Raw genomic sequence first — 14,023 nt, forward strand, 5'->3', positions numbered from 1 at the left:
ATTACCGTCGGAGGTCATGTACTGCTGTCTCCGAGACCAACCGACACCCGAGTCGGCACCGCTGCCTAAAAAGCCAATATTCCAAGGATTCATCTCCTGAGAACCGGTAGTACCTCACCAATCATTCATAGAGATTCGAATTTCGACTTTCAATCAGCCCTTGCATATAACTCCTGCGATGATTCTTCCGATTTTCGAATCTCGTACGACCAGACTCATTAGCCAAGTGAGCACCACGAAAGATTGCTGAAGATGACTCTTATTCATATTGGTGAGCCAGCTCAGTTTATCTGCTCCATCTCATGTACTGAGCAGTTAGTCTTGATCAGATTCAAACCAGAGGCAACACAAGAACAGAGACACGAACTTGTCCACGAGGTCAAGAAGCTCAAAGACCTACCCAGCGTGAAAAATGGCCGCCTGATAGTGGGGGGTCCGTCACTAGCAGATCCAATTGAGCTGAGCAAGGGGTTCGAATTCGCTGCCGTAAGCTACCACGAGAACGCAGCAGCGATAAAGGATTATCAGGCGAGCGAAGAATATCAGCGGTAAGAAGCAATCGGCTGGTACACTACTTTTTGGTTCCACGCACTCAACTGACACTTGTGAAGTTTTGTATCTACGTACATATATCCTTTTAGCGATGACCTTTGCCGCTTCGACTTCGAAGTAAATCCTGAAGACGAGTATATGTGCACATTTGGTCCTTTCGTGCCTCTCGAGGGCCAAAGATGAACGTGTACGAAGAGATGGGAATATCGATCCAGCCCAGCTAGTGTTCTGAATGCAAGTGTCGTAAAAGTCTCAGTGATGAACTTCAGAGCTATTAGTTTACTCGGTGGTCTAGTCCCATGTCCGCCTAGCTACGTATGGAAATCTATCTAATTCGCCCACGGATTTTACATCGTCGTCAGTCCCAGCGAGAAATTCTAAAAGCTTGCCACGCTAGCGCTCCGTTGCTTCCATCTCCGTCTGCAGTTTCTGGATAGCCTGTCTCAGTTTCTCGTGATCGTTGGGTATAGTCCCCACAACTTCTTGCACCATGACCAGAAGTCCACCAGGTGGTATTAAACTCCCTGAAGCTGTCTTCGAATGTGATGCGTCCGTGAATTTATGACTGGTTAAACTTGGTGTTATGGGTGTAATGTAGCCACTGGAAGATTGCCTCCTGTCATTCATTGATGCATCGTTTGGGAAGAGACTTCTGTCAATACGATTGATCAGATGCAATAATAATTGAAGGACCATGACGAATTGCGCAATTGAAGATGGCCCTATGTCGCTGTGATCCAGGCTAGAACGATGGTGCTCCTTCTTCAACTGTAAGCACCGATGTATAGCTTCACATATTGCCCGGAACAAGGCCACGAGGTGTTCTAAATAACGGGATTAAAGTTAAAACTGTATCAAAATGGGCCCGAGAACATGGGTATTGGAAATGACCCAAACGAGAAATATTCAATCCTTGAAAAGCTTACGGTGACAAGCGAGAACCAAGAAGACCACCCCGCAGCCCGTGGCATTGGCGGTGTCAAGACTAATTTTCTCGAATTCTGGTGCGGTGATGTTGCCGATAATGCGTATCAGAGTATTGGTGTCTTCTAGCGCTTCGTTCACCTCAGGAGATGAGACTGTCAGGGGAGCCTGGCCAGGACGGACACTTCATGCAAGTTAGCTCTCGTGCTACCGAGCTGAAAATCTGATATCTCACGAGCCTTGGACGCCATGAAAGTTTCCGACTCTCTGCAACTGAGAGCCATGAAGTTTTACGAGAAGATACAGAGGACAGAATTGAAGTAATATCTAGATATACATACAGACGTCGCATAGTTCGCGAAGCCCTTCGGCTTAGGGTATGGAGCTGCATGGACAGGTTGCCAAGGGAGTCGTCATGATTATCATCATCGTAAACATCCTCACTATCATCGTCACGTTCGTCGCGACCCGAAAAGATTGATGCGGGTGGAACAATGGAAGTGCTTGTTGTGGGCCGGGCTGTTGTTGACGACTGGAAGTTTAGCGAGGTGGGGGAGAACATGCCCCCACTGGCAGCGGCCCCACCCCAGCCGTCGAAGCCGCCCTCCAGACCAACCAGGTCGCTGAAGTCAAAATTAGCTCCCTGTAGGGTCGGCCCGCTCGGGTAGAGCAATGTGGCTTGCCCCCCCTGCACGTGTGCTTGTGCCTGCTCGAACCAGTTGGTCGATATATTTGCGCTATCCAGTGTCAAATTGGGGGGCCTGGCATCGGCGTCGGTGTCGGTGCCACGCCGAGCTGCTGCAAGACCTGCGCGACGACTGGATCGTTGTTTTGCAACGGTTGGCGCGGCTGCAAGTGATCGATCGATCAGCTCGAGACCATGCAAAAAGAAAGGCAGCAAACGCAGGGACTGCAACCCAGAGCAACACAGCGCTGTACTCACGACTGTAGAAACACTCTACTCCTGCTTTTGTACATCGTTCGCATCGAAGGGTGGAGCTTCCACCCTTGGGAGATGGGGTTTTTTCCGCTTTCTGGGTCTCGTCTCTTAGGCATCTGACCTTTTGCTGTTTCGCGTATTAGTCCCATTCAATGTCAAAATACCCCCAACAAACCAGGAAACTCTGTAATTTCGCATTCAGGGATACCTCTGCAAGTAATTTGGCTCTCATGGAGACATTAAGAAGATCAAGAAGCGGGTACTGACCTGGCGACAGCGGTCACACGACTGTCGTTGTGACATGTGGAGTTCTTCGTTTCAAATTTCTTCTCTCTGTGTTGGTTTCTTTTCGTTGTTGGAGATTGTCCTATATAACGTTCTTGTGAAACAACAAAGGATCCTCAGTAATCTCAATCTGTGCCGCAGGGCTACACATCGTGCCACGCAGTCTGCCACACGGGCAGTCTTTTATGTCATAAATGATACCCGAGGCTGGTCTGTCTTGGTCAAACCCCTAGCAGCCGGGTAAATAATCCGACAATCAGCACTATTGTTATCAGAACAGTAAGTAGGCTTATCTCTGGATCAGCTTTACGACACACATATTCATTGGTGACGTAGAATTTTGCACTGAAACAGAGATTATTCTTACTTGCCCAATACGGAATCAGTCGCCGATCCATGCGCTCTATTCGTCAACCTTGTTAATGGAAAGGCTTGGGCAAACATGGTTTGAGGTGTTCATGGGAACAGAGTACAAAATCTGACCATATCAAGTAGTACTAGTAAAGGTTCTGTTTTTACATTATGTTGACCAAAAGACCTAGCTCCATGGATTTTGTCAATCGAGCTGCATGCGACAGGGCTGACACTTGGCTAACGAGGGCACAGGCCAGTCTCTGGATTATTGGCTTGTTCGTGCACCTGCCGCTTATTACGGTCCATATTTTTTGGCTTGAACTGGCTTCTCCCGTGGACTAGTCAGTGACTTGCATAGATCGCCTCTCATCCAGGCTTCAGCCTGTCTTTTCGATGGAGGTTTCCGGCTCGGGGCGGGTCGCTATGGTGAGACTATTGTCAGCAACGACCAAACCCCGATATACTCAGGTCATAGCACGAGACAGATTCCGAGGTAATACAATAAGGAGAAGGGAATATTTAAATCAGCCTACATCGTTTAACCTAAGTAGCAGTTGAAATTAAAGATTTTACTGAGTTTAGCTGCACGGGTTTAACCAGAAAACTTTTCCTCAAAGTTTCCCTCCATATCTTGTCACAACCAACTGATTATTGAAGATTGAAGGTAGATGAATCTAGTTCCTGTCTTCTCCTGCTCTAGCATCGAGTGTGGAACGCATTGCCGAGCCTGACAGCGTCATTTTTAATAGGCGAGAAAACCGATTTGACTTTTGGATCTTACATGCAGCTGTCTATCAACCTGACAAACCGTGAACGCATCACATCGGACATGCTTATCTTTAGAGGGATATGAAGACGGGAATGGCGACCCAAAGCAGTATCACATACCCTGCGGAGGGTTTTCCGTTCACCATCAAGTCTATCCATTGCACCATCCTGCAGAGTCAGGCTAAGGCGGAAGCTGATTGGACAATTCATAAGGACGAAAGACCTGTCCTGTTCACTAATGTTTTGACTCCTTGGACCCCCCACGAACGGTATTAGTCTTTTCGGACCCTTCCAACTCCCCGATTGGGCGAATTCGAGGGCAAAAAGACCATGCTTGCAATCCGCTCGTGCAGATATGCACGTCGGGGCTAGGCCAACCTAATTGCACATGCATGCGCTGACGTGCTATCGGACCGGCATGATGTGTATCAACAGTCGATCTAGTGAAAGGCGCAGCATTCTAATGTCCACTTGTGTTAAATCCACGCTCGGGCTCTCTTTACCCCGGACGTTGTTGAACCTTATTCATACGTACAGACAGTCAGATACAGTATTCGTGCTTCTAGATATCCAGATGATTGGAGTCTCATGTCTCATCCAGGAAGTCCAGACGCTGTCAAGCACTCATGAGTCTTATCAGAAGTCAATCAATCACGTACACCTATGTTCAAAATCGCATCCAAATTTTCTTTGATATGATGGAGTTGTATCTGTGGACAGTCGTTGGATATTTATGGGGTGGGATACATTGGACAGAATCTTTGGATTTTTGGAGTCCTAGGAATGAATCTCGAGAGAAATCAAAGAGCAAAGCTTATCACCAGAGGCAACCTCACAATGCTCCTTGCAACAATCTATCTACAGAATCACCTCGTCAGGAAAAATCGCCCCAAATCAGGTCTCCACTTAAGCAAAAGCAGCAGTCTCCGGCGCGCCATGCAATTTCTTCCATGGGGAGAAAACGCTCAACACAGCCGCCAAACCAACCATACCAATGGAAATCGCGAAAGTTGCCTTGAGGCCTTCCATGTAGGCCTCGAGAACAACGTCTATGTTATCTGCGAAAGCTTCCCGGATCTGTGTTGCTCCTGTTCCGATCACCGTCATGGGGCTGATCTGTGGAGCGGTTCTGGCGAGTTCCTTGAGCAGAGTGTTGACAAAAGCAGATTGTGCAGCCGAGACGCTAAAAGCCCCTCCCAGCGTTTGCGCCACTAGAAGAATTGGTCAGAATAATGAGGCTGGAATGTTACTTTTGGGTACATACAGAAGATGACAGCTGTCACTGTTGAGATGTCTTCAGGTGCTGCGTTTTGTTGGGCGATGTTCATTGGAATCAGCCATGGGATGACGAATCCAAAAGCAGCCAGGATTTGGTAGCCGATCCATTTTCCAGCTGAGGAACCGATGTCCACTACGTGATCGACAGAGTCAGTACATGAACTGGTTAAAAAAGAGGGCTACTTCCAGGGGTACTTACATGTGTAGATCAATCCTGTTCCGATAGTCGCGATCGAGGCACCCGCCAGCATGACTGGTGTGACAATGCCGGTCTTCTGAACGAAGCCACCCGCAAGAATTGCGGCAATACTAAACGTGACGACCATAGGCAAATTGCGTACTCCGGAACCAACAGCACTCGTGTTGTGAATGCTTTGGAAGTAAATTGGAAGGTAGTAAAGAAGAATAAAATAGGAGCCGGCGAAGAAGAACATGAATGAGGCGGTAGCCCAGAGAAAACGTTGCTTCATCAATCGGAACGGAACCATGGCGAGCTCGCCTTGGAAGTAATCCCAAACAATCAAGGCGGCGAAAATGGCGACGAAGCCGACAAGGAGACCGATTACCTCACTGGAATCCCAAGCCTTGGTTTGGCCGCCGTATTGGAGCGCTAAGATAAAACAGATGATCAAGCTCATGGTCAGACTGACACCGACAGGATCCATGTTCAAAATCGTTTCTTTCCATGTCGCCTTCTGTGGCTTGGCTCCCTTTGGAGTGCGGAAGAAGAATAGAATGATGGCACCCGCAAGACCTCCGACAGGCAGATTGACGTAAAAGCACCATCTCCAAGATACGTGATCCGAAAATGCACCACCAATGAGCGGGCCAGCTACAGCAGAAAGTCCATAGGCGGATCCGACCAGTCCAGTGAATAGAGGACGCTGCTTTGGTGCGGCAGAGAAGGCGATGATTGTGAAGCCACCGGTCGCCATCCCAGCACCACCAAAGCCAGCAATTGCTCTTCCGACGATCAGAGCATTGGCATTTGGTGCCGCACCACAAACCAAACTCCCAATTTCGAATAGTGCAAGAGAGACGAGGAAGGTTGTCTTGAGACCACAGAATTTATATGCCTTGCCCCATGCAGTCTAAATAACGCATTAGTATTGGTTCGGTTGAGGAGCTCATGCACAACCTGGGGTAACACATATAACTGTCAAGAATCTTGGACATGAAATCTATCAGATCTAAAAAAAGAAAAGAAAGAATACTAACCTGGAAGCCTCCAAAGGTCATGAAGTACGCCGATCCATACCAGGATACTTTGTCCAGGCCGCGGAATTGATTGGTGATTTTGGGAATGGCGGTACCCACGATTGTCTGGCTAGGTTAGCATATGCATTTAGGTAATACTTTGACCAGTAGGATTGTTTTACCTGATCCAGAGATATCAGAAACGTAGCGAGCATGATGGCGACCACAATGGCGGCCAGAGCAAAGCCATGAGGAAGCTCATCGTCGGTGACTTCAGCTGGCTCTCCTACAGCTTCAGCTCCAGATTGACCCTCTGTGTGCTTTTCGGCTTCATTTTCAGTTGCTGTAACTGATGTGGCGCCACTATCCTCTGCAGACGTAGGCAAGTGCTTCTCGTGGTCGATTGGGTTGTTGTTTGCCATTTTGCTCGGATCGTAGAGAGATTATGTTTTTGGCTTATTGAAAATGAATCGTTCGTAGGCTACTTTCGACAAAGCGCTCGAAAGTATCGCGGTTGAAAATATTTAGGGAGAAGTGAACTTGTCCTTTGGAGGCAGTAAAGACAGGAAGCTTGGCTTGGTGAGCATCCAGGATAGCAGTCAGTACCAAAGGCAGAAACTCAAGAAGCTGATTTGCTACAAGAATATCAGATTCAGACGGCGGAACTGAAGTTGAAAAGAAGCTGATTTTGTCGAACTGAACGCCTAAGTGGTAGTTAGAGCAGAGCCTCGCGAAGGCTGTCTTATGGGCTGCTGTTTATTCGGTCCCAATCGGGCTAAGGGTGTTGGCATCAGATCAACCCCGTCAGCATCTCCCGCTCCGTGCATGCAGGGCGCATTCCAAGCTGCGGGCTGACAAAGGAAGGGGGAGATCAGCAGCCGCCGCAATCATCACGGATCTTTCGAAGACTCCGTGTCGGAGGAGCTCGGCGGAGAAGTGCTTGTGATAATTTCCATTTGAACCACGACATGAGCTATCACAATAAGCACTGCTCCACCGAGCTCGGGCGAGGCGAGGGTGCCCCGTTAAATCTTAGGAAAAGTGGACTTAGTTTGAATATCTTTCTAGTTGTGGACGCTGTAGGGCAAGTGGCTTTCGAACCTTCTTCAGCCACCCTTAGATTTTCATTTAGATTCCAGATTTACTTTCTTAGCTTGCGCTTAATTGGACGACGGCGATACGTGACAAGGATGCCGCATCGGAGGGCAGGGGGGAGACTATGGGCCCCTTAACCATGACCTTCTAATCCCAGGTCGGACTTCTCATGTCAGCGTCGTACCAAGATCTTTATGTGACAGGTTCTCAAAAATGAGAATATTGGCCCGCCAAGACGAAGAGGCTATGGCCACTCCAGAGTTGAAGCCCGAAGTCACAGGATTGATTGCCCTAGAAATGTGGTGCCGGAGGATATCGCATTCTAGCCAAGTTTTCTTGGTCAGTATGTGTCTACTGTCTTGGATTGCTCTTTGTTTGCTCATCAAGCACAAGTGTTTCAAAGCCAAAGTGTTTGGTAAGTATGAAACTGCGACAGCTTGGTCACATAGCTTAAAGTGGAAAATCGGGTGCTCCGCTCCGGAACAGTCAAGATTCAGGACACGGAGTCGGAATCGGTAAGCTTGATTACGACCGGTCCGGGCTTTGTCTTGGACGGCATCACTCGCCGGACTTGCTCCTGAGCTCAGTAAAGTACCGATTGCGTTGATACAGATACATAGGTGATTGAGAAGTAGCGTAGGTAGATGCTGTCGAAAGAAGAAAGAAAGTAAACCAGATCCAACATTGCTTGAGCCTGAAAACCCATCAAAGAAAACTTAGGCCCTGATCAAGAAGAAAAGTAGCGCATGCTTGGCAAGTGCCCTCTAAACCACAATGGGATCTGTCAAGAATGAAGAAAGCGTCTACTATCTGAAAGCTGATGATGAAGAGCGTGCTAGGTACTCCTGTTTGTTTCGTTGATTATCTCATAAGCTCAAGACTTTCATAGACTTAACAATCAACACCGAGTTTTAATCCACATCATCGACAACACCATTCTCCACGCTCCCATTGACCCGTCGACTATCAACAGGGTGGTAGATGTAGGAACAGGAACGGGGTGAGTTTCAAAATGCTCACAAGCATTGCTCGTGCTAAGTGACGATCCATCCAGCATCTGGCTCGATACTCTAGCTGCTTATCTTGAAGCTTTCCCAACAAACTCGGGCAGCAAACGCCAATATGACGGTCTCGACATTACTGACGCAAACTTCCCTGCTACGAAAACGGAAAACTTCCAATACAGTGTCTACAACATTCTCCATCCTGTTCCGGAAGATCTGAAAGGGAAGTTTGATTTGGTCCACGTGAGACTGTTAGTGTCGGCGCTGTCGATAGGTGACACAAAGACAGCGGTAGAAAATATTGCCCAGCTTTTACGTGAGTATTTTGTCATTCTTTATTGTTCTTTATCGTTTGTCGATGCGTCGTATACGAAAGCACATTCTGACTCTTGATCTGGGTAGGACCTGGCGGCTGGATTCAATGGGATGAGCTTGATGGCGATAGCTGGGCAGGAAGAATCCCGAGTCCCCACGTAAAGGAAATGAATGAGCTTGTCCGAGGCTTTATGAGCAGCAAGGGTATGGAACTGGAGTAAGTTGAATGGGACTCTTCTTCCTCACATTGCGTCAAATAGTACTTACACAATTCAGTGTCCCCTCGGCGTTTCTGGAAGCTGCGAAGGCCCATCCAGACTTTCAAAACGTCTCTGAGAAGATTTTTAATACTGTCGAATACGGTTTCGAGGTAAAAGATGCCATTAACCTGACCTTTCTATGGTCCTGCACTACAGCTTCGAAGACGATTATTCAGGCTATTGGAAAGCCTGATGCGGAACAGGAGATCAAGAGGCTTGCAGATGGTGCAAAGGCTGACATTGAGCGTGATGGGATTTTCTGGGATTCCGATGAGCACGTTTTACTTGCGCAGAAAAAGTAATTCCCTAGGAAGATGGTGCGAATAATGTCATTGATATGCTTGGCATATTTATACACATACTTTATTCCTCGCTGAAGGTCACAGCGCACTGGGTCCTTTTGGGATCAAGGTATCCAATAATGTTTTGGATCACCTCATCTACTTGTATTGATCGTGAAGTTTCACACACCACACATTTACAATTGCTCGTTTCTCCAGAGATTGCCGCCATTCGGATGTGTTCGAAGTGGGATCAGATATAGTCCAGAAGGTACGCAAGCTCGATTTAATGTTTTTCCATATCATGACAATCCAAGAAGATTTACCTAATGATTCGTCGGAAATAAGACGCTTTCGCGTGTGAAGATTCCCCCATCAAAGTCACGGATTCGAGATACTACGGCCGACGACTAGATTAAAATGATATCTGGAGTGCCGAACTGGCGAGGTCGGTGTCTACGAAAGTCAGAGTTAGCGAGGGGGTCGCTAAAACGAGACACTAACCACCTAAATCAATCCCCAGCTCAGGTGCCACCACAGCGCGTGACACTGACCACCTAGGATCTGTTTTTGACCAGGGCTGCCAAACCTGTGTTTATGAACTCTAATTCTTCGTCTCAGGGTTAAGCCTCGAACGTGGGCAGAAATCGATATACTTGAGTCCAAATATTCAGCCAATGTTTGTCCCACAATTATATCCAGTTCAGTGCTAAAGCCTCTCAACGCAGCCGGAACTTCTTCTTTTACATCTAGTTTTACTTCGAGCTCCTGAACACAGAGTGGCAAGAGTTCCAGCAACAGATACCATTCAGTCCGAGCAGTCTCATGCACTTCATCCTCGCTCACCAAGACCTAGTTCGTCTTTAAGACCTACGATGTCTTCCTCTGACGGTCTGACCCATTTTTTCAGATTCGCGCCTACCTGCCTGGAGGAAGAGAAATGTAGTAGATTGGGGTTCGTGATCTACCGTTCTAGTGAGTTTTCTGAAAGTTAATGGCCTCACCACCAGCGCGACAGATTGTTTCCAGAGATCTGTGCATGTGCTAACCTTCCCAACAAACTTCTCCACCCCTTCAATCATCTTGGAGATCTCAATCACCGCATGGAACAGCAATGCTATCATCCCGTTGTTCTCCAGTAATGAGTGGGAGGACAACTGGTCACAATTGACGTAGAAAGTGAAATTGCGTGCTCGAGGGGATCTTGACTCTCAAAACGGACTTGACTTGCTGGACTCGCTGGAATCTACTGTTAGTGATGATGAACGAGCCTTTGATGGTGCGATAATATGAAAATATCGCGATCATTTCATCGCCTGGGTCGCTTCGGCGCAAGGTAGTAATAGTGAACAGCCTAATGCGCTTCGTCTCCTGGGTTCAGGCTATGATGGCACGTCGATGTACAGATTCTTTTATTTGTACACAAGGATGCGTTATACAGCGTAGTAAGGCTGGCGCCGCAGCGTCCAGCAATTGATACGAATGGGGCTGGGTATATCAACATCAGGAACTCGAAGTGGGAGTTTCAGCCTTCTGGAGAGCAAGAGATTGATCTTGATGGGAATGTCATTGATTATGATGTGGGAGAAGATTTTTACTGGCAGAGAGTCGGGTTTTGGGAGTTGGTGTCGTGGATTTATACGGCGTTGATTGGGACTAATTTGTGGGTTGCCGAATTTGGGAAGCCACCTCATGTGTGGGTGGCGGCTTAGGGGAGGGTGACACTTGCTTTCACCGACTCTGAGCGAGTGCCCGCAGCCTCACACAGTGAAATTGGCTAATATCCATCTTCTGCTCACGGAGGGGATTGTTCTCTTCTCAATTTTTGGGGACCCACATCGGCTACTCCCGAGTCAAAGCTGCCTGTTTGGGTATACATCCAAAGGGGATGTTATCGGGGAAAATTAGAACGCCAACTACAACGGATTAGCAGTTGTGGCAGCTTCCGCTCATGAGATTGTCTTCGTGAACTTCAATTATTGAGTTGCTCCGTAGGCCTTCTTATTTAGTGAGAACGTCAGAGCGGATGGCGATCCTAATGCTGGACTCTCTCTCAGATGCCATTGGCTCGCTTAAGTATTATAAACAAGAATGCACAGGCTCTTCCTTCAGTCTCAAAACACAAAAGGTCATCAACGACGACTAATTGAGCAATGAGAAAATCAACTCCTTGGGTCAACTGAGAAGCATGAGATAGTTTGCATACAAACTGAGAGATGTCATGATTGTTGGACAAATGAAACGAGATGAACTCCTTCTGACGAAATAATCCACAGAGCCTTACTCCTGGCGCTTCTGAGTCTGAGAGAGGCAACCGATCTACACTAGGTTACGTAGGAAGTAGCTTGTAATTTATTTTGAATCGAGGAGGGCTGAGATCGCACTTCAAGATCTTGGCCGGGCCTAGACTTTCCTTGAAGCGCGGCTCTCCCGCACTCCAATATGAGAGGATGACAGTGGAAAGCCAAGATTGCCACTTCTCCTTGCTACTATATCTGCCTAGAAGAGATGAAGCATGCAATTGATAATACCTTCAAACTTATATACGTTTATCCCTTCCATCGCCAACATTCCGTAGGCCTTAGGCTCGCCCGACTATGGGTCCTTGTTGAGGTGCTTGTGACGGGATGTAGCTTCAAACCAATACGTTTTCGAATGGCCAGGGTTAGTTGTGTCCCATGAGTTATGACACTGTTGGACCAAGGCTATTGATGAAGAGGTTGCTAAATGTTCCGTCCGATGTATGTTTCGATAGCTATTCGTTCTTGGAGAAAGATTCTTTGAATTGTTCGTTGTGCAATTCAGTGAGTTCCGCTTCTGAGGGGTTTCAACGAGACATTCAATCTACCAGGGAGGCATTGTGCAGTACAAGCTCGCCTCAGCCTCGCCATTTCCTCTGAAATTTGCGGTACTCGTCCACAAGCATCTCATAAAACTCGTAGTCGTATCCTATACACTCAAGGTACTCGTAGAAAAAGTCCATAGATGCTTTGAGATCGTAATCAGCCTGGAAGGTATCAGTGTCATTCTGTATAATTAAGATCATGGCAACAAACTCTATTCAAAGCATCCAAGACCTCTTCTTCCGTGATTGCTTCAGCTTCATCTACTGTGATCGCTCGTGTGATAGGGAAGCCAAGCTCAGATTCGCGAGCAGCATCGTATGGTATGATCTCTTCAGTATCTTCATCCAATCAGCCCACTGAGACACGTGGCCACTCGTGAATCAGAGTATCGAGAGCATTGCTCGACTTTCCGTTACCATTCTGCATACCAAGTAGCTTTGCCCAGAACTGTTTGACATGATCGGGAACACAACACATTTCACTTCCTCCGATAATATCTGAAGCTCGAGGTTCTCGATAGGTGCCATAATACCGATATCCGGTACCTGCTCCGCTATCACAGATAAAGAGAGGAAAGTCGCCTTCAATTTCTTCGTCAGAGAATATGCACGATATCTGTGCTCCGTGCTGACCAGGGTGCCGGGGTAATAACGGATCATGTTCAGCCTTCAAGACTCGGTAGATATCCAGATCTGGGAAGAGACGACGCTGTCGGTTTTTGGCGGGAATCTTGTAACAGCCGTTCGAGATTGGGCTCCCACCAAAGACCTTCTTCAGAAACTCATGAGAAAACCTCTCATTTGGCCGAGCCGGGAGCTCGAATTTGTCGCATGGTGCGAGCCCACGAATAACATATGGCATCTGCATGCCATCATAGAAAGCAATCGCCTGCGTCGTGACTGGGGGAAGGTTTACGTCCTCCTCAAAAGATGAATTCTTTTGTGACTGCAATGTCGGGGCTGATTGCCTACTTATTGATCTCCTGTTCTGTGGTGGTTCTGGAGATCTGTGCTACATTTAGATTGAAACAAATATGGTCTTCGTCAGAACATACTCATCATAGATATTCAGTACACTGGTCTCCTTCTTGACTTCTTCGTAATCCATATCCCTCTCGTCGGGGCCGTTCGCATGGGATCCATCAGATAGCGCTGTTGGAGGGCGTGGATAAGCAGGAATGCTTCGACGATCGTCCAACTTTTCTTGAAGTCGCTGCAGATGGTTGTCTTGAGCGGCTAGCTTGGACTGAAATCGTGCGCGATCTTCCGCTTGATCATTGACTAGCTTCAAGACCTGTGCCTGCAACTGCTCAACAATACTTTGAGAGCTGGAAGCTGCGATCTTTGAAGAGTTCTTGTTCACAGAAGAGCTGACAGCAGTGTTCTCTGCAGCCGAAGCTGGTCCTAGAGAGTGGGTTCTGAGGCGCTTCTGACGGGCGGGGCCGGATGTGAATTCCAATGTAGATCCACGCTTCTGGATGTCATTCGTCATGCTGCTCTTATTACTTTACAGTCGGTCAATTCCATGCCTTTCAGTTGGGAGACCACTTACATGAGAGGTGCTTGCGGTTTGTTTGTCGAGACAACTCTGGCTTTCGCCCTCTCAAGGAAGGAGGCCATCCCAAATTTTAGTAAAATACTTATGTCCTGAGAAAAGAAAGTGCAGGTGAAGTCGAGACGACTTTTAAACCAAGGTGAAAACAAATCTCCAGGTGAAGGAGTTGTGAGCTGTCACAAGTCCGTTTGCTCTTCTATCAAGAACGCGGCTCGCCAATCGGCATATGACGTATGATGCTACCAATTTCTTTGAAAGTCATTTGGAAACGTGTGTCTCGGAAGTGGGACTGGATACGGAGGCCACGGGATATTGTGCCCTGAGTCCTCAGAGGAATACAACTTGAAGATGATGTCGATGCCGTCTTGTG

At 47.6% G+C, this 14,023-nt stretch overlaps 5 protein-coding genes across 5 annotated transcripts; 2 read left to right on the plus strand and 3 right to left on the minus strand.

Moving 5' to 3' along the window:
- Nucleotides 1-252: 252 nt before the first annotated feature.
- Nucleotides 253-735, plus strand: ONS95_012532 (uncharacterized protein; the record flags this gene model as incomplete). The annotated part of the gene is made up of 3 exons (XM_058506163.1): nucleotides 253-271; nucleotides 320-548; nucleotides 612-735. The coding sequence occupies 3 exons, from the start codon at nucleotides 253-255 to the stop codon at nucleotides 733-735; spliced, it is 372 nt and encodes a 123-aa protein (XP_058358688.1).
- A 210-nt stretch (nucleotides 736-945) lies between these two features.
- Nucleotides 946-2,719, minus strand: ONS95_012533 (uncharacterized protein; the record flags this gene model as incomplete). Its single annotated transcript, XM_058506164.1, has 5 exons — nucleotides 946-1,376; nucleotides 1,479-1,660; nucleotides 1,818-2,325; nucleotides 2,420-2,543; nucleotides 2,684-2,719. 5 exons carry the CDS (start codon nucleotides 2,717-2,719, stop codon nucleotides 946-948), a joined length of 1,281 nt encoding a protein of 426 aa, XP_058358689.1.
- Nucleotides 2,720-4,546: 1,827 nt separating this feature from the next.
- ONS95_012534 (uncharacterized protein) lies at nucleotides 4,547-6,720 on the minus strand (the record flags this gene model as incomplete). The annotated part of the gene is made up of 4 exons (XM_058506165.1): nucleotides 4,547-5,034; nucleotides 5,088-6,192; nucleotides 6,320-6,424; nucleotides 6,481-6,720. 3 exons carry the CDS (start codon nucleotides 6,718-6,720, stop codon nucleotides 5,281-5,283), a joined length of 1,257 nt encoding a protein of 418 aa, XP_058358690.1. The 3' UTR covers nucleotides 4,547-5,034; nucleotides 5,088-5,280.
- A 1,447-nt stretch (nucleotides 6,721-8,167) lies between these two features.
- On the plus strand, nucleotides 8,168-9,274 carry ONS95_012535 (uncharacterized protein; the record flags this gene model as incomplete). The annotated part of the gene is made up of 5 exons (XM_058506166.1): nucleotides 8,168-8,232; nucleotides 8,283-8,393; nucleotides 8,448-8,713; nucleotides 8,800-8,929; nucleotides 8,989-9,274. 5 exons carry the CDS (start codon nucleotides 8,168-8,170, stop codon nucleotides 9,272-9,274), a joined length of 858 nt encoding a protein of 285 aa, XP_058358691.1.
- A 3,173-nt stretch (nucleotides 9,275-12,447) lies between these two features.
- Nucleotides 12,448-13,718, minus strand: ONS95_012536 (uncharacterized protein; the record flags this gene model as incomplete). The annotated part of the gene is made up of 3 exons (XM_058506167.1): nucleotides 12,448-13,105; nucleotides 13,154-13,603; nucleotides 13,651-13,718. The coding sequence occupies 3 exons, from the start codon at nucleotides 13,716-13,718 to the stop codon at nucleotides 12,448-12,450; spliced, it is 1,176 nt and encodes a 391-aa protein (XP_058358692.1).
- Between the last annotated feature and the right edge of the window lie 305 nt (nucleotides 13,719-14,023).

This window comes from Cadophora gregata (genome assembly GCF_030347475.1).
Source record: "Cadophora gregata isolate MNR1 chromosome Unknown scaffold_6, whole genome shotgun sequence".
In the NCBI taxonomy this organism is placed as follows: Eukaryota; Fungi; Ascomycota; class Leotiomycetes; order Helotiales; family Ploettnerulaceae; genus Cadophora; species Cadophora gregata.